The sequence below is a fragment of the Colossoma macropomum genome, unplaced genomic scaffold (genome assembly GCF_904425465.1).
Source record: "Colossoma macropomum unplaced genomic scaffold, Colossoma_macropomum, whole genome shotgun sequence".
Classification (NCBI taxonomy): domain Eukaryota; kingdom Metazoa; phylum Chordata; class Actinopteri; order Characiformes; family Serrasalmidae; genus Colossoma; species Colossoma macropomum.
This window is the reverse complement of record NW_023494787.1, coordinates 32,534,273-32,555,161: the sequence shown is the minus strand read 5'-3', so window position 1 is coordinate 32,555,161 and position 20,889 is coordinate 32,534,273. Positions and strand designations below refer to the sequence as shown.

The following is a 20,889-nucleotide window of genomic DNA, read 5'->3' as shown; positions in this document are numbered from 1 at the left end:
CCTTTAAAGTCCTTTTCTGGAAATCCTCAGGGGTGGAAATGGACTAAAAATCACCAGAACCCCATACAGTTGTTTTACTCTGTTCTAAAAAGTGTGTGTGAAGCAGAGTGTCTGTTGAACAACCTCAGGTCCAGCCTACAGACCATTCAGCCAATGGAAAGTAACAATGCTGCAGCAGAGTCTGCCCACTCAGTCTCCATGGTGATGACTGTCACTACGCCATGTGGAACGTGAAGACAGCCAAGAAACTCCACAATTGGCAATTAAATTGGTGTTTTCATTTATACTTTTCTTCAAACTGTGGTAGCATTTGTTTGGATATATAGTCTACACAATGTAATTAATGTTATTTGTTGCATAATATTTTTATTGGCAGAAATTTCACTTAGTTTAGACTGTCCAGTGTAATTTAACATGTTAGTTAATGCGACTCAGACATCAGGTAGTGTAATCACAGATACTCAGCTAGAGTCAGACACTGTTTGTGAGCTAGGTATCTAAACATAAATATATCTAATGTTAAAGTAATTCAACACTGATGTGTTTGACAGTCTAGTACAGGGGTTGGCAACCCAAATGTTAAGAAGAGCCATTTCAACAAAATATTTTATATCCATTTGTCCAACTTGGCTGTAAATGTGTTATATGTGCTAATATACTAGTATAGGCTAAAAACTATGATATGAATGAAAAATGCAGACTTACATTGCTCTGCTTTAAGCTTTAGCACAACTATAGCCACTTTTCTCACCTCCGACAGGAAACAAAAGTAGAATAGTTTTGTGTATGTTTGATTTTTATGAGGCTGAAATCAGCTTCTCATTCACCAGCTTCTTGTTTGAATTTTCCCGTTCCACCCTAAATGGCGCCTGAAGCGCTAGAATGTAACTGCTGCACCATTTAAGGTGGAACGGGACAATTTGAATAAGAGCCTGACTTCAGCTTTGCAACTTTTTAGTGTTTGACATTGTCTCGCAGCAGATTAAATGTATCAGGAAACCAGGTGAGTACTTATAAATGCTAATAAGTCCATTCGTCTCCAAATTATTAATGTCTGTCTTCTTTCTCTTTGACTTTTTGTTAGCTACTAGTTAAGCGAGATTGTTTTATGTGTTTCAGGTTTAAAGGTTGGTGAATTAGCAGTTATAAACTGCATTAACTCCAGCATTTAAGACCATTTATTGTTAAAACTGTGTCAGAATGATCAGCAGAGTTTTATTTCACTGCAAAGGAGGATTATTTTATTTTTACCTAGAAATCTAATTCTGCTGTGGAGCCGCAACAGGACAGTTAAAGAGCTGCATGTTGCCGACCCCTGGTCTAGATCATCTGCCTTGTTGAAAAGCTTATTTGAATTCCAGCATTTTATGTCCTGAAACGAAAGGTTTATGAAGTGTTTTTCTATGGTGCTGTTAATTAAGTTTGTAGATAATGTCTGTACTTCCCAGCTTATGAACAAATGCAGAGACATTTTAAACATATAAAGAACCATTTTGTTACATTTTCCAGACTGTTTTTAATAAATTTTCTTGCTCTCCATATAAATGATATCATCTGTATTAGAGAAAAATAATGTTAAATAAGTTTTAAATAAATTGTTTTTGTATGGGGTTTAATCTTAATGGTTATAAGATTAGTAATAAAGATACCTAGGCTGCATAGAGACCAAGATTCATTTTGAATCTGTCAAAAGTTTGTTCTTTCATTTAAGGTCAGAACCCCTGATGACGAACGTAAAGTTTCTAGGGAAAAACACTTCAGCTTTCAGCTCTTGAAATGTCATTTTTTTAATGTAGGAAGCGCACTAGATTAAGACATTTCTTGATTGATTATAAAAGTCCATAATGGAAAGGCCAAAAAAACTGGCATTCCCTCACTAAAACCTGGCCATTTCCACATCTGCATATCACGTATCCTCCAGCTGCACCTTTGCCTCATACTGCTTGAAGATACATGAAGCTCAACTATGCAAGCACAAAACAACATGCATCCAATATATTAATCTATGCACACAAGCATAAATCAGTTTGGTCAGTTTTTGCGTTTGAAATCAGGTTAGAAGCTACTGTTCAAGACATTTGACAAATCAGACGATGATGAAACAAATAATTTGTCGCCCTACTCAGTACATTTTGCCTTCTAACCCTGCTGTTTTCAGATACTGAGGATGGGGGGAGGGGGTCCTTGACTTGGCGAAGCAAGCTAGCAAGAAATTACTTGACACACCACCCTACGTTCACTACACATGTTTGCATACATCCACAAATCAAACATGCAGGATGCACAAATATACCCACCATTCCTGTCCAGATATAGACCCCATCTGGCTTCCTGTCAGTTTATGCATAATTGGATAGATTGAATACTTTACCAGAGAAATAAATGTATTACTCAAGGGTGCGCTTGTGTGAATGTGTGTTAGCATGTGCATGTAATCTTGTGTATGTTTTGGACACAGAAGGTCCTTGATCAATCACCTTGATGAATCAGAACACTGCTTGTTCGGTACATTTTCTCTTAAAAAAAAGTGGAGGCTTGCTAGCAGAATCAGAATTAAATGTGGTTTTATTTGTCAAGTAAGATGCTGCTTGCAAGTAATTTGTCTTGGCACTGACTCACATTAAGAGAAACAAGTCATTAAAAATAATATAGGGGTCTATATCATTTTGGTGCCAGTCTTGGTGTTTGGGAATTCAGTTTGCGGGGCAAATGGGTAAAATTCCAGCTATACATATATGTACAAAATGCTCAAATTGCGTTGACATGACATGACAGACTGGAGCAATCATTACCATCACATATTCTCAAACTACTTAAAATAAAAACTCTTTAATAATGAAAACATTTTTGGCTTATTTAACAGCACATTTACAAACAATGGGCATAATGAGCCATAATACTCAAGCATAGTCTAAACAAATATGTTTCATAGTCTGGATTAAAGACCCCTGTTGAGCTTGCATTCTCATTGAGCTAATTGAGTTTCCACCAACTGAACTGTAAATGATCCTAGCACCAAAGTGGTCTGCACAGGTTATAATGTTTCTTCAGTTGATTGTTAAGATAGGCTAGGAAATAAGGGGCGTTAAAATGAGGGCACAAGCTAACCCGCCCTGGCCACCTCTACAGACTAACCTAGTTGTATTTATTTTAACAAGAAAATTATTTCCTTCAGAATACTCCTATATTTCCTTCAAAAGACATGACTTTTTGGGAAAGTTTGGTGATAAATGATGCAAATATGAAAAGACACAAATATGAACTACATCGCTAGGGCACAGTAGGCTACTGAGGCAAGATTATATTTACTCTATTTTATTTGCACTTTGGATTGATGTTTTTTACCCGACATTGTGTCTAGCAGGATTTTAACTTGAGTAATTTACAGTAGTATGCAAAATTTCGGGCACTCTTGATCAAATTACCTGTTTTGTTGATTTATTAAGTGAAAAAGAGTTCAAACATCTTCTACAGAGAACACACTTCTGCTCATTTTAAGGCACAATTACTGTTTATTTGCTGAATTTAAAATTTTGTCGCTGTCCAAAGAAAACCGTGTATCTCCAAAATGGTAACTTTACAAGAGAAGTCAAAAACCTTCTTAACTTTTCATGTAAGTCAATGTAAAAATGAATTATTCCAGGTCATTTTGGAGTATTTCTATTGGACCATTCATCATGAGATTTCCACACAGTATAAATGATATCTACTGTGTTCAGATGATATAGTAAAATAAAAGTCAGCAATAGTGGAGATACATGTTAGTTTTTTTTAACAGATGCTATATTCAAGTCAAGTCAAATGATTTTTACTGTCATTCCTCAATATAGCTTGTGTACAAGGGAGCAAAATATTCTTCAGGCCCAGTTGTTTAACACTAAACAACAGCACATTACACAGCTAAAGAGATACAGTATGAAAGAAATGCAAAAAATTCAATAAATACCTTAGACAGTATTACACATAATGGTTTACCCCCCTCACATCTCCATTTTTGTCATTTTTATTTTTTTTGACATTTTGACATAATTTGAAAATGCCTATTGCCCTTTACTTTGTGTGTAAACTTCTTGATGAATGGACCAAAAGAAAACCCAAAAAAGTGTGGTTACATTAAAATGATTTACATTAAAAGTTGAGTATGTTATTTCCTTCTCCTGTAAAGTTTGGACATATAAGCTTTTGTTTCAACAACATACACGCTTTTGTTTCAACAACAAATTGTGTGTTTGTGTGTCAAAGCAGCATGTGAGCAGAGGAATCAGTATAAACCTTGTCAACTGCAAACTGTAAACCCAAAGGAATGGGCTAAAGTTACCTCATAACAGCATTTAAACAATTATAAAGAAATTAAAGTGCAGGTATGTAATATAGAAAGCATGTGATCAGTCTTTGGTGGATGATAGAAAGAGTCTACGTTCTAAGGATGTTAGGGGTGATGAGTGTGATCAGTAATTGGAAAAAAAAAACAACATAAAATCTGGCCCATGCAAAAGTTACGGTGCATTTTCTATTTAATGTTTTATTTTTTAATATGTTAAACTTAACAAATAAATAGAAATTGTGCACTACCATTAGTAGAAAATGCCATATTTAAATTAGTTCCTAGTAGCAGATGTGTACTTATTTTAGAACATCAACAAATCATGTTATTTGAGTCGTACGACCGTACGTGCAGATTGAGCAGTACGAACAATATGGAACATGTGGAACAATATTAAGAGTGTGGAAAGCAGAGGCAGTTGGGGAGTAGAAAATGGAGAGAAGTGGGCATATTTCTCTGCTGTCCCAGATTGTTTTCATGTCCCTACCCACACGCATACATACACAGATACACCCACACACCCCCCAGCTCATGTCCCAAACTGTAACACCTGAGAGCTATTTAAAGAGCCGGTATGATTAGTGAGAGGAGCAGGAGTACAAGGAGAGGGAGACGGAACGGCAGGTGGGGGGTGGAAAGAGGAGGGAGGGAACAACTGGCCGGGGAAAAAAGACTGTCAGAAGGGAGGGGGGTTCAGAAAAGATTCTGGAGCTTTCTATTCTAAAGGGATTGCCTTTATTTGAGGCGTTTCCTTGTACAGTCCACTGTGTGTGGACGCATGTGGAAAACCTTCATGGGTATCACCTTAAGAGATGATCATTCAGCATCAAGGTTATCCTTGTCTCCATGGTAAATTTGCTATGTAGGTTACAAGATACTGTATAGTAAGGAATGTCCCATTTACAGTCTCTGCTTTAACTGTTCTCTAGTTCCGAATTCTATTACGCTGAATTATTGAAATGGTCGTGCTGCTGCATAATGGCCGTCAACGTCATTTACTTCTCCAAGCTGAAAGTGCTTGGTGCTGAGACAGCCTGTTGACCTCTAGAACACAGGTGCCATCAATCACCAGCCAGTTTAGAATTCAGCTATTACTACCTCAGTGTGAAAAGGGCCATTAGGACTGTCCTCAGTCAGTACACACAGCCTGGCTATAGCACAATGGAACGGATGTTGTCCATTGCAAGCAAGCTAATTTATTTCACCACTTTACAGCTTACACGGGCATTAATTAAAGAATAATTTCACTGATTTTTATTTTATTTTGCTTAATTCAATCATTAAGAGGTTAACAAAATCATTGAGAGAGGTTTGTTGTGAAATAGTTCATTTGTAGAGAAACTTACTGACTGTGATTTCTTTACAGTGGTGAAAGGAACCAGGGGTCGCAATGTTTCCAACACAAAATGCCCATTTTATTTACTATCAAGAACAATCTGCCATTTAAAATACACATATTTAGTCTTAAACCTTACCGCAAAAGTATCATAAATCAAAGTCTCAGACCGCAGACAAAGTATTCCTAACTTATTCATGTAATAGCTTCCTGTGATGGTTTTTAGTGGCATTAAACTCTTCAGACACCAAGGTCCCTTAGATGCCCCTTAGAAGTCTAGGGGTACACTGGCCTACATTGTGCTGCGCAATTAAAATGTAACTACACAACTGCATGATTTATTGCATTGTAAGTTACTTCATAAATTATATTTACATTAAATTGTCAACAGATGAAAAAACATATCAAAACAAAAAGGCCAGATCTTGCTTGCAAAAAAAGATTGCATTCACATCACTAACCTTTCATCAAAATGTCAAAATTACCTAAAAGTGGCATTGATTAAAAGTTTAGACTCCTCAGTTTCAATAGAATTTCTCCACAGTTTCCACTGAGCTATGAATGAGAAATAATCAATATCAAATTGCATCATGGAATAATAGTAACTTATAAAAGTGAATATTAAAGGGACAAAATGAGAAATGTAACCCTGCATCCATTGTAGACACACTTACACACATCCTACACCAGTACTGGATACTTTCTAGAATGAGATTTTCTGGTTTAAAGACTGGTTTAAAAGGGGGGAACTCGCCTTCTGATGATGCGTCTGGAAGTTGGAAATCAATAATGGAGAGAGTGGATTACCTAAATGGCAGAAATGACTCATTACAAGAGAAGAGCAACAAGGTAAAAGCTACTTGGCTATCAGGATGTTTTCCTTATGATCTTGTCCGACAACTGAGGGAAGGCTTGCATGAATGCTAGTTTGGTTGTATTTAGTAGCCTGTAGCAGAGTGGCAAGGCCAGCAGTCAGGATTGGTTGACACCACAGGCTGTACATTTTTGCATAATGCATGCTCGGTTTTGTAGTCAGAAAAGATTGTTGAAGGAAAACAGAAAAACGATAAAGTCCTGAATCCTGTCAAACTAATGAGGCTGAGAAATATAATGCTGCACTACAGAATATTACATAACATGATAACTAGCATATTAAATTCTTACCTTTCCACATAATCTGGCAACTGAATTCGTCCCAGAGTAAATCCCTCTTTTCTCTGTCATTAAATTCTTATTCAAGATTAACACATGAATGAATACACCTGTACAAAGAACCTTTAGGGGAAATAAATGGTTGAAGCTGTTTAAATGGATCACTGGTGGTATATCAATACGCCTGAAATCGCTGGGAAAATCTGAGCATGAATTGGTTAATAAGCATATTCACTTCACTTCATACGATGGATAATGAATGGCATGTGTGCAAATGCACAAAGTTGCTCAGATTGACAATGCAATCTAGAATGCCTTTAATTTTCTGGATCTCTGTCAGTGAGAGAGCGCGAAAGAAAGAGAGAGAGGGAGAGAGGGAGAATGAGCAAGATCCATTTGTATTCTGTTCTGTCTCATGGGGAAACGAGAAGCCCTTGTGGGACTAGCAAAAAATACAGTGGCCTTTGGAAGCCAGCCCATGTGCTCCGCTGCCATTGCAATCCTATGGTTACAGTTTCACTGAGAAAATAGAAGAGGAGCATGCACTGTACTAGCCAATGAACATTTTCATTGAGAGTGTTTATACATAAACAAGTAATACAATCATTATCTGATTGCAGCAGTGGCCTATGAGAGGTGGAATTTAAAAAAATTAAATTAAAATTTAAAAATACATGTTAAATAAAAATAAATTAATAAAATGCACATAAATTCAAATTTTGAGTGACAGATGGTTATTTGATTTGATAAAATCAACTCTAGTTGATTAAAACAAAGTGTTGATTTGGTAAAATATAAAACATGAATATGAATATTTTACTCTTCATCACCAAGATGGTCTTTGTGGGTAGAAATAATAAATATTTTTTGATAAAAACGAAGGTGACAATTAAAGTGGTAGGTGATTAAATGATTTAATAATGTATCCATTGAGTATGTCTTGGCATCTTGCAGTGTTTATCATTTTTGTTACTTTGGCACATCATCGTTTACGGTTCATTACTTCTCTTGTTTATAATTGAATGTGAGTAATTTTTGCTACTTCCGCCTCTTAAGTCTAAATGTCAGTCAGAAAGTTCTGCCCACCTGCTCAGAGTGAAATGTATATGATGATGTATGTGATGATAACAGTTATGGTTGTCTACAAAGGTCATTCTCCATGTCTTTTAACCAGGTAGAAAGGAGCTGCCCTAGAAGCAGTAAACAAAAACATGTTTTATGAACAATTTATAAACTCCCACATAAACTCATATATAAGCACTTGCAGGTAAATACTATAAATATATCCTTGTAATGTGCTAGTAATAATTTGAATTTAACGTCATGTCTTTCTTCTTCTGAGGGTTAATCGGTGGGTTGCAAAGCAATCGTAAGGGTGTTTTAAGGTACCCCAGCACAGTTGCCTGCTTTGACTAATTTTTCTGATTTTGCTCAACAAAAGTCAACAAACAGCCGAGAAGAACATATTATGGGGGTCTGTTGTCAAGATTTTTTGTTTACCTCATGTCACATTGTGCTATGCTGCCACTGCCTATGTTGGTAGCACGCTTCACATTCATTTCTGAGGACAACCAACAATGGGGCACGAACATATAGATAAAGAACAGTGTAATCCTAAGATGTGCAGATCTTGTATTAGAAGGAAATCTGATTGATTTTAAAATAGTCATATCAGATTACCTTATTAGATAAGTAAATACACTTGAATAATTGCCAAATAATTGTTTTTTCAGTAAATGCACTCATCAGTGTTACGTCAATAGTGTTATGTCAGTGGTGTTACGTCAGTCGTGTTGCGTCAGTGGTGTTTCGTCAGTGGTGTTGAGTCAGTAGTGTTATGTCAGTGGTGTTACATTAGTGGTGTTAAGTCAGTGGTGTTACGTCAGTGGTGTTTCGTCAGTGGTGTTTCGTCAATGGTGTTGAGTCAGTGGTGTTATGCCAGAGGTGTTACGTCAGTGGTGTTTCGTCAGTGGTGTTACGTCAGTGGTGTTGTCAGTGGTGTCATATCATGGTGAGTTATGCTTCTTTGGCCATAAGAAATCAAACAGTGAATCGGAAGATTTATATATAAAGATTTCAGCATTAAGCATGAAGAAATGTGGAAGTTGAAGAGCCCATCATTCTGCCCACCCTTTCCTTCCCTTTATCGCTCCCTTTTTTTCTACATGGTCTCTCTGTCTCCATCCTTGTTTTTCCTCCCTTGCTGTTGCTCTTTTTAACAGCCCCCCCTCCTTCCCTCTCTCTCTAATGGTGACTGATGAGCTGTCTGAGTGCTGTGTGAAGTTCACTGTTTTAGCCTCCTCAGGTAGAACAGCACACTGAAGTCTCTGTACAGTGGTTTCAGAAGAGAAGACACACCAGATGTTCATATCAACACATAGCCGTTCTTTATCCACATGTTGAGGTGGGCTTGTGCCATAAGACGTGGATTTACTAAGCCAAGCAAGCACATGTGCTTAATTTGGGGCAGACAGGAAGAATGGATGTGTGTAGCATTAAGTTTCTATGACACAATGAGAGCAGGCTGCCTGAAATGCAACCATTTCCTGACCGAGGTGTCATCCATTTTGCTTATAATTGTGCTAAATGAACCATTACCGAAAATCTTCTTGTAAAAGACTGCTCACCTAAAATGATGGTTAATCTCTCCCCCTCTTTCTTTCTCTCCATACCAGACAAACACTCATACACTGCTTCAGTGTAATTACCCACCATATGCCACCAGTGACAGGTACCTGCACGAAAAGAGCATTTTCGTCGTGACTGAATAGCAATCAATGGTAGTACGCTGCCGTTTTGCTGCGCTCTCTCTGAGTCTTAATATCTAGATCATTTCCCAATTGTTCACCATAGAACGTTATGGATGGCGACAATAAGCAACCTCTATGGACATTTTCCACATGTAGCTCTTATACCCTGAGATCGGTTTTAAAATTCCCAATTCGCCTTACCTATAAGGTTCATATTTAGCTCTGCTGATGTTGTTATTTGCTGTGTGATGGATGCTATTTTCAGCCATTTTGGTGCCATTCTCTGCCATTTTACCTGCAGTCCCTCAAGGACAAATTGAGGTCCCTCAGGTACACTGCCACAGCCGGGTGCTGTGCAAACTTCACAGCCCTAAGGATGCTGTAGCCCTTCAGGAGAATACTTGTGGTGAGAGTGTTCCATTAGTGTTATATTTAGCTTCACAAAGCTCTGTGCTATGAACCAGCATGCCTTGCACTAAACTAAGGTTTCAGATCTGATTGAAATGGCATGTGCACAGAGCAGGTTGCGCTGTCCAAATAAACTCTTAAAAAAGTGCCAAAAAGGGTTCTTTCCGAGACACAATAGAACAGGAATCACCAATCTTATCCACAAAGTGGCTGCAGGTTTTTATTCCAATCAGGCAGAAGAACATCTGATTCCACTTCTTTCATCTGTTGATCTCAGCCTTCAAACAGATGGTTAGTCATATGAGGAGTGCTCCTGCTCTGTTGGAATGAAACTTTGCAGCCACACAGATCCTTTGGAGATAAGACTGGTGACCCCTGCTTTAGAAGAAGCACTTTTGGTTCCCTAAAACTCTTCAATTGGTGATTCTTTGAGTAACCATTTTGGTGTGAACCTTCACATAAGTTTTTTGATGTGAAAGTAAGTATAGAGGGTAGAATCCAAGGCATCCAAGCGATGAACCATTTAGAGATTTTTCAAAATAAAGATAGCAAAGTGTTCTTTGGAGCTTTGCCATAGAACACCCCCCCTGACTCCCTAAAGTGGGTGGTTTCTTTTAAGAAAAAAATTTTGAATGAATGCATCCAAGCTGTATTTTTAAAAAATAAGGTGTTAAACAGAACTTAAAAGCATTCTTTGGAGCTATGCCATAGAAAAAGTACTTCTGGTTCCTTAAGGAACATTTTTTGTGGATCTTTTTTAAACAACTATTTTTGCAAATGAGGTGTGGAAGTTTGAAGAATCTTTCAAGTTCACATAATACAAAGGTTGTGTACACTGTTAGAAATAAAGGTTCTGTGCAGGTACATTTTTCATTCATCAAGGTACAAACAGTGTAAATGTTCCCTCAAAGGTACAACAGTGGTTTTAAGGTCCAATTGTGTATCTTAAATAAGTTTTTCCAGGTGAAAAGTATGTATTTGTACCTTTTCATAACGTAATGTTTTAAAACTGAACAATAAAATAAAAAGCCTGGAGGCGAGACAGGGTGTGTGGAGTCAGTGCAACTTAGCAAATATGATATCAGTGGATTATGGTACAGTTATGTTCCCTGACTAAAGGTATTGAGATGTACCCTTGAGGGTACCACCCTAGTGACAAGAGGGGTACTGCACCAGTGAAAGTTTAATAGCTTTATTTCTGAAAGTGTAGCAGTTTTAGTTTGTTTCATTCCCTCTTAATCATTGGTACCACAAAAGATTCTTCGAGCAATGCCATATAAGGACCACTCTTGGTTCCCTAAAGAACGGTGTCTGGAAAAGGTATTTGTGATTTTAAAGAACAATTTAAAGGTACACACCTAAAGAAATGGTTCCTCAAGGGTTCTTTAGTAAAGAAAATTGTTCTGTATAGAACCATGAACATTTAAAGATCCCTTGGCATGATTAAACAGTTCTTTGCATCATCAAAGAGTTCTTCAGATTGATGCAGAATGTGTTGCTTAAGCTTCTATACAGAACCTTTTTGAAAATGGTTCTATATAGCACCAAAAAGGGGTTCTGCTATTGTTACAATAGGAACTTGAAGAACCTTCTTTTTAAAGAGTATATAAAGAACCTGAAAACAAACATATCATGTGAAGGTTCTTTAAACGTTTTGAAAGTAATTCACACTCATGCGTCTCATTTACAGAAATGATTCTCTAAAGAACCACCCACTGAAAGGTTCTTTAGGGCAGTGGTCCCCCAGATGGTCTTAATTTTTGCTCCAACTTGAAACACATAGATCAAATATATGAGCCACTTGGGGCTAGTTTGAGAACTGCTGCTTTAGGGAACTAAAAGTTGTTCTTTTATGGCACTGTGCAAAAAATCCATTCGGCACCCTTATTGTTAAGAGTGCAGAACTATGCATCCAAGCTGTGAACCTTTATTCTAAAGAAGTGGTCCACCGTACATGCATTCAGACACTAAACTGACGAGGCTCTGTAGGTTTAAGGTTTCCTGCACTCACACAAAGCCTGATGGTTCTAGCTGAATAAGTATACAAGACCAATGTCTTCATATCTGTGATTAGTTAAGGTGCTTCACACCGGGGACTGTGAGCGAGGCGGGCTCATTTGACAACAAACCAAAGACGCGCCTTGAGATGAAATCCCACCTGACTCCACCAATGTGCCACCAATTAAATTTGATCGATGTTAGTCGCTACCAACAGCGGGAAAAGTTTATGCATCTCCTCTGAGTATATGATATCCAACATTACTTTCTTATTTGGGTCCTCACAGATTACTTACTCCCCACCCCCACAGCACGAAACAGCAAACTACAGGATAATGAATCCATTTTCTGACTCAATCTCAGTGGGAGCGGACTCAGATCCAGAACACTGTCTTATTTAACACACCTGATTCAACTCCCCAGCTCATGACTAAGACCTCCATGAGAGTTAGATAAGAGACAACATTCATCTTTGCAGGACTGTGGTCCTTCAGGACTTGACTATTACTCCCCTAAACTGTCCTGTAGACATCATGAAGGGAACTCCCCCATGCGCTGTCCATGGTGCTGACCATGCAAACTTCCTTTCTTCTCCACAGCCCTGACCACACGTTTCCATACTAACGCTTCTTGTTAAAGCCAAATAAATAGATATATTTATTAATTAGATCAATTATAATTAATTAAAAAGTCATTTTTGGATCAGTTATGATCTTTACTCCTCTTTTACTGTTACAGACTCTGAATTCGACTTCATATCCCTGAATAATAGCATATGTATGTCATACAATACACATTTTTATATTCACTCTACTCCTAATTGAAGTCTGAACAGCGTCGAAAAGTTTATCCAGACAGCAGCTAATTAAGTCGAAAAGCGCCGTAATAACTCACGTGTGCCGTCAAAGCGCGTGGCTATGGTGTCCAGAAAGGTGTTCTGAGGCGCGAGCAGTCCCTTCATAACAGGCATTTTCGCGCGCGGTGGTCGAAGTCCCCATCAAAGTTACGGAGCGTCACCGGAGCCGAGGCTGGACGTGATGAAGAGTAGTCCAGGAAAAAAAGCCGCGCAGCGCTGGGCAGGGCCGGACAGGGCTGTGTCCGTCTCCGGTGTGAGCGAAGCGGCTGAATGAGAACCGCGGGTGCACATCAGGTGAGCGGCTCTGAACAAGCGCGAGGAGATGCACGAGCGCGAGGACTCACTCAACACTGCTCAGCATCCTAACGTCCCACTCTTTACATACCTTCTCCACCCTGTTACACAGCACATCCTCACTGTTTACCGAGGAAGTGAGCAATAATAATAATAATAATAATAATAATAATATTTGTGTATAGTAACTTTAATTTCCTACATCTTTACTTTTCATCGTTTCTACATTCGAAATATATTTTATCATATTAATATACACATATATATATTATCGCATGTCAAGAAATCAGATTAAAGAAACAGCAAAAACAAAAAACAGGCCATTAATATGCTTGCCTACAGAGCTCGCATTGGCCTAATTATCTTTGGCATTTCCAACAACGCTTGACGGTCTACAAGGTCTGGCTGCGTCTCAAATCGATTCCTAGTTCTGCATGTAATGAATTATCTACAGAAGTGAAGTGAGTCAGCTGTAGAGGTTACTCTGTGAGAGGAGCCTGAGTACCTGGAACATCGGGCAACCCTTCAGGAAGACATGTGACGTCACACGTAAACAACCGGCACGATTAACTTCGAAAGCAGCAACGAGCTAACTGCTACCTAACTGCTAAATCTATGACAAACGATCTAGCAGCTAAAAAAAAGAGCTTCATGTATTGTTTGTTGTGTCATGTAGTTAGACAGAAACTACATTATTTTGACAGAATTCATGACTTTATATCATTTTCATATTTTCATTTATTAATGTTTTTTTTTACTTCAGTGGCCAGCATGAATTACACAAATAGCCCTTATCATACAACCATCAGGAACATCTGTAGTGTCAATGAATTCTGACTGCTAGCCTAGCCGCTGAACTAAAGGCTAATAAGGCTGCGTTTATTAGCTGGTGGGAACTGTATAGTTTCCAATTTCCAACGTCCGAGTGGGAAAATTCCATTTGAATGTTCCTCCCACTTTGAAAGTCTTGGACAGCTCCAACTTCTCTGACTTGCTATTCTGTGATGTTGTTTCAACAAGGTGGAGACCTTAAAGCAATTAGTAATAGTGTATTAAAAGCTCTTTAAACAGACTATTGAGTTTCTAGTTGAATATCATACGCTAGTTGTATATGATATTGCTAAACACAGAGGGATACTTGGATAATTGTAAGGTTTCGCTGCCAGTGCAATATATTTGGTCGATTTGTGTTTTTATATTAACAGTGAACTGCAATAGCCAACAGCCACCTTAACAATAAATGAATCACTAACAAGACAACTCTATAACAAAAATGTAAACGTTTTAGAAGTTTTCATATGTACACAGCAGGCAAACAAGACTTGCATGATTGCTTTTAGGTGGGAAGGAGGAGATTCCGAAAACTCTGAGCTCCTTGTTAGCATGAAGGCAGCATTACTACAACCAAGACAGCATTAATCATAAAGAAAACAGCAATTCTGTTTTTAATCAGCACAAAATAGACACCAGAGACAAAAAAAAAAAATCCCCAAACAATCCACACCAAAGCAGCTGTTGTTTTTCAAAAGTTCCTCCCACCTTCATAATACATCATTACAAGGAAATTTTTGTAGTCTTTAAAGTAAAAAATGTCACTCTAGAGAACAACTGCAGCACCACTGTGGGATGTGAGTAGACACGTTTACAATAAATGTAACAATGGTTAAATAATGATCATGTTTTATAGACTAGGAGTGTATAAACTGTAGACTTCAGACATTAGCATAGCAAGATGCCTTTCAATTTTATGTCACAATCCAATAGCAATAAGGTACTCCAATCAATCCTATGAGAGATGCACTTTCAGCTGATGTCATGTGTGTGAATTATCATTATCTGTGTGAGCTATAAAAAGTTTAAATTTACAACCCCATTTCCAAAAAAGTTGGGACGCTGTGCAGAATGTAAATAAAAATACAATGTAATAATATGCAAATCATGTAAACCATATTTTTAAAGGTTTAGCACCAGGACTCTTTTGATACAGAGCCATGCTGTTGTAATACATGCAGAATGTGGTCTGGCATAGTCTTGCTGAAACAAGCAAGGCCTTCTCTGAAAAAGACGGCATCTGGATGACCGCATATGTTGTCAAAACATATATATATCGTTCAGCATTAATGGTGCATTTAATGGTGCCTTCCATGATTTCCAAAAAAAAAAATTCAAATGTTGATGCATCACATCACAGGACACTTTTCCACTTCACTGCAGTCCATTTTAAATAGCTCAGGCCCAGAGAAGGTTGCAGCATTTCTGGATCCTGTTTATGTACAGTTTCTTCTTTGTGTTTTAGAGTTTTAATTAGCATTTGTGGATGCAGCGACGAACTGTTTTCACAGACAGTAGTTTTCCGACATGTCCCTGAGCCCATGCAATGATTTCTTCTACAGTCTGTTTTTAATGCAGGGCTGCCGGAGGGCCCAAAGATCATGGCCAGCAAATACTGTTTTTTGGCCTTGTCCCTTGCTTACAGAGATTTCTCCAGATTCTCTGAATCTTTTAATGTTATTATGTACCATAGATGATGAAAAGCAAAAGTTTTTTGCTATTTTATGTTGAGAAACGTTATTCTTGAATTGTTTGATTGTGCAGTCTTTCACAGAGTGGTGAACCCTTCCTCATCTTTACTTCTGAAAGACTCAGCCTCTCTGGCATGTTACTGACCTGTTGCCAATTAACCACCAGATTTTGTTTAGCATTAAACAACTTTACCAGCCTTTTGTTGCCCTGTCCCAACTTTTTTTTAAATGTATTGTTGGCATCAAATTCAAAATGAGCAAATATTTTTCAAAAAAACAATAAGATTTCTTAGTTTCAACATTTGATTTGTTGCCTTTGTACTATTTTCAATGAAATATAGGGTTTAAATGATTTGCACATCATTGCATTTTGTTTTTATTTACATTTGCACAGCATCCCAACTTTTTTGGAAATGGGGTTGTATAAAATAATTGCTAAAATAATTGCTATCTAACATTAGCTAATGTTAGCTTACCATGTTCATATGAGAAAGGTTAATGTTAGCAGAGCAGTCTGCTAATTAGCTAAACTCTTATCAAGTTCAGTTAAGACAGATACTAATGTGCAAACCCCTGGGGAAACAGTATGCCCCAACGGTTGTGATGTTTGCAACTGGTTAAGGGGATTAATCCAATCCTTTTTTAAAGTTACCGTGTCTCACGCTTCCTTTGAAAAAAATATGTTATTCATAAATTATGCACAGAAGTTCAGGAGGGTGGATGGTAAATTGAAAAGAAAAAAATGGATTTGGGGTTTAGTTGTCAGTTGGTTTGATTTACAAAGCATTCTGGGATACACCAGATTGGTTAGAGTACACATTCAGCAGTGAGATTGTCTCAACCCTCTGGTTTTGATCACCTCCACCATGTATTTGAATATTAAAAGTTATGATAGGCTCTGTTCTGGTGTTCATGTCCTTTGGTGGTTCAGGATAACCCACATGCAGAAGTGGAAACAACCACACAGTATTGAGGAAACACATTATGTCCTCTGTAGGCTGCATAATGTGAACAGACTACCCCATGTGGCTACCATTTGGTGTTTGCACTCCTTCCCGCAGGTGAGCAACATCAATAAGGCTTTACACACCAGCCTCTACCTGCTTCTAGTATTCAGGGGACTTTAGTTTGAAGACTCAGACACATAAAATATATAAGAATATAAATATAAATATATACACATCATGAGGGTTTTGATGAAGGCCTGTAGAGTTTGTTGCAATAGGCAAAAAGCCAGTGGTATATTGACATGCAGTAAAATCCCCATTGTTGAACACCTACACAGTTGAATTAACAGAGTGTTAAGATTTAAAGTGTTCAATGACAATTTACAGTGCTGAATAATCACGGTGTTGATATCTACAGTGAATTAACAAAGTGTTCTTTTAAAACCTACGGTGTCCAATTAACATCTACATCTAATTGTTATTATTTATTATATTTACAGTGTTCAATTACCAGTAACTACATATTGAATTAACCCAGCGTTAACACCTACAATATTTAATTAGCAGGGTTGGATTTTATTGACCCCTACAGAATTTAATTATCACCAACAGTATTAGCTTCTACAGTTATTTGTGTCTAGTTGGGCTTAAATGAACACTGTAGGTCTTAAGTCAACCTTGAACATATTAAAATAGCACAGCAGGTGGTAACATTCCAGGTTCTAGTTAAACACTCTGGATTTTTTCTTTCTATTATGAAGATGTTAAACAGACCTTAAAGAGACTTTGGACAGAGAGGGACCACCCTCGACAGACTTTAATTGCATTGCATAACTCTTTACTGCCCCCTCCTGTTACTACTATGGCACTGCATCAAAAGCACCACAGACAACCGCCATGTTCGAACATGTTTTACAATAATAGAAACTGTTAAAGAAAGTATTATGAGCAAAATTAGATATAGCGTCACATAACCTCCTTTGCACTCAAAAAAACTTTTAAGGTTCATGTCCAAACAACATGGATCTTCTGGCCGAATTTACTTCCAGATAATTCCTCTATATCTACAAAAACTGTTTGGCAACGATCTCAGACTCCTGACCTAAAGCCGGTTGAACTTTAGGTCACCCTAACATTCTTAACCCTGGATAAACAGAAGAGGACAGTTCAAGTGAGGACTTCATTTGATTCATTAACACAGACCATTCTAGTGAACTAGTTCAAACTGTGGTCCTACAGAAAAAAATAAATCTTAGAAATAAAAAAAAAAAAATATTCAGATCTTAGACATTTACAAGGAATATGTTATGATCTGTTTAGACCTAAGGTATTAACTGTGATAATAATAAGTTAAATACATACAAAATCATCATTTATAGGGCACTTTTTATTGGGAGGTGTCTGTCCCAAATAGTTTATTTGATTTCTGCTAAGTGAAGTTGAACGATTTAGATTTATCATAAGAAAGGAAATGAAATTTTAAAACTATTTAAAAAATGCTGTCCCACGTTTTCATGTCACTACAGAAACATAAGAAGTGTTACTCCATAGGCAGAGTCTTATTTTAGCCACACCCCTGCCTTTTAAAGCAGGAAGTGAGACTGGATCCCTGTCCCTCATGGACACATGGTGAGCAGTTAGATCAGTTAGATCTCATTGTTTTAAAGAAAATGTGTCCCAAAGTCTAAAAAATCAGTGTATAACTTTAAGAATTGTCAACAAATATATATATATATATATATATATATATATATATATATATATGCTTATAGTGCTAGTTTATATATGCTTATAGTGCTAGTTTGGTTGGTGTTATGAGTGTTTTGGTAGTTCCAAAACGGAACGTTCAATCATTTGATTAAATCAAATAAACACAATTAAGGTTTAGGATCATTAGGGTCATTAAAAGTCAAAGTCTGTTAGAGGTTTTTGAGCTCTGACTTTGAACCAGTTCAATATAATGATTTATGTACATTATAGGTCAAAAGTTTGGATGTGACACCTCAAAATAAAAAAAAAAAAGTATTTTTTGTTTTTAAGCAATAATGGATAGTAATGTGTTTACTGACACAGAACAAAAGGGTTTGATGAAAAGTCAGCAGGAATAATGTACAACTAACTGATTCTTCATTCATTTTTCTTTGAGTGATTCTTCTGCAGAGTTTTATCACAGAGTTTGATCACATTCAGATCCACCAAATTCCTACATTCAGGTGGTTCTGAAGGCTTGATAAACTGAATCAGCTGTGTTAAATTAGGATTGTAAAGAATTAAAAACTGCTACATTTAAGGGATTCTTACTGTTAAGAGACTCTTAGGCTTTAGGTTCTAGGCCCATATAATTGAAAACATCAAGCCCAAACTTTTCAGCAGGACCTCATTTTCTCTGTGTAAGAAATCAATCCAGCTTAACTCTTTTCTCTGGAATGGTAGTTGTTTGTCCTATTGCCTCATTGGAAAGAGCATCAATCTTAATCATTTCTTCTTTCATTCAATTTGTTACCTCAGTGAGTATTCTCACTAATTCTACAGATTTTCTAAATTTCTCCATATGAAATTTGGTTGAGATGTAAACAAAGTCATTCAGAGCGATTTGATAGTGCATGCTCTGTTTCTAGAGAAACTTACCTGCTTGGATTTCTTTACAATGGTGATGAGGGACTAATGATTACAGATTATAAATAAAGTCTGGAGCAATCGATCTTCCTTTTTCTCCTCCTTCTTTCTTACACACCCTTTAAGCTTATACACTGCTGTTGTGCAAACTGCAGTTCTGTTGGTTTTTTGTATCTTAGACATAAATGAATGAATCAGAATCAGAATTTATGGCCAAGTATGTGGACACACAAGGAATTTGGTTCCAGCTGCTGGTGTCTCTCTAGTATTAAATGCAATATGCAAGCAATGTACAAATAATTTACATACAATACACAATGTACAATACACACCACATGTGTCAGGCTCCAGTCCTTGCAAGCCAAAACACTGCAAACTTCAGCACACTACCTCAGTAAACACACCTGATTCAGATCATCAGCTGATTAGCAAAGCCTGTACATTGTGTAATATACAGACAATGTACATATTATTTACAGACAATACAAAATATAGAAGCAACATACAGATTATGTATGGGCAAGACATACATACATAAGTGTGTGTGGTAGTGCAAAGAACAGTAATCTACATCATGCATGAGAATGAAATTGTGGTGCACAATGGTATGAGTCTGTAGCAGGGTATAATAACTATCTGGAGAAAAAAAAATAGGAGTAGCTATACCCCACCAGATAATGTTACTGGTCTGCTATTTCCGAGGGTGATGGTGAGGGTGACGGCATGAGAAAAGAAACTACTCCTTATGTCTGGCAGTCTTATAGGGTTCTGTAGTGCCTGCCAGACAGGAGGAGTTGAAAAGGGTTGTGTCTAGGGTGTGAGGAATTAATTAAGTACATGCTGGAGTGAAACTACTTTCCATCTACACTACTTTGAGTACAAATGAGTTTTTGGATCAACTGTAATGTAAGAATAAACCTAAAAGTAGGGATGCATTGATATTGACATTGCAAGGTGATGCAGATATTGATACTTTTTATGTACATATATGCTGATGCAGATACATAAACATTTGGAAACAGAAAATGGGATGAAATCTAGCTGGATTTGTATTACAGAGAAATAAAACAAGTACTTTTCCTTTGGTTACAGATTATAAAAAGAATAAAAGGCTGACATTTTAGTGCAGTAACCTAGCTTCGTTTTGGTTTGTAACATTGTTCGAATCTAAACATCTGTCCAATGTCAATAATGTTTTTTTTAAGAAACTACCTGCAGATATGATTACAATGTCATAGCGCAATCTTACCTAAAAATTAAACATATTGTTATTTTATCACTCAAGTGGTAAATGTGCATCATTCTACTCCATTGGCTCAAAGTCAGAGTTCAAAATCTCTGTATTTATTTGTTGGTTTGAGTTATGTGTATGTTTTTATTTTGTTGTTTTTGCTTCTTGTCTGAATTTTCCTGTTCCACCATAAACCATTTAACCCTTCTGTGGTGTTGCGGTCTGTGGGACCCATTTTCAATGTTTACCAAAAGAAAAAATGTTGCAAAATATTATTTAAACCCCTGATTCCTTGGCCTTTGTTCTGTAAAGAACTTATAAAATAACACATTTTCAATGACTTCACACTGTACACCCCCTACACATTTATATTACACATGTGCTGTTGGGGTGAACCTGCGGGGAGGTATGGGGGTGCTGTGTCCCTTCACTCTGTTCTCCTTCTACATGGCCTG

At 37.2% G+C, this 20,889-nt stretch overlaps 1 protein-coding gene across 1 annotated transcript in view; it reads right to left on the bottom strand.

Annotated features, from left to right (window-relative positions):
• kcnh8 (potassium voltage-gated channel, subfamily H (eag-related), member 8) overlaps positions 1 to 12,938 on the bottom strand; it is an 80,594-nt gene extending 67,656 nt beyond the window's left edge. The window contains exon 1 of the mRNA XM_036567009.1: positions 12,863 to 12,938. Within this exon, the coding sequence (XP_036422902.1) occupies positions 12,863 to 12,938 (76 nt within the window). The remainder of the gene's footprint in view (positions 1 to 12,862) is intronic.
• Positions 12,939 to 20,889: the final 7,951 nt, after the last annotated feature.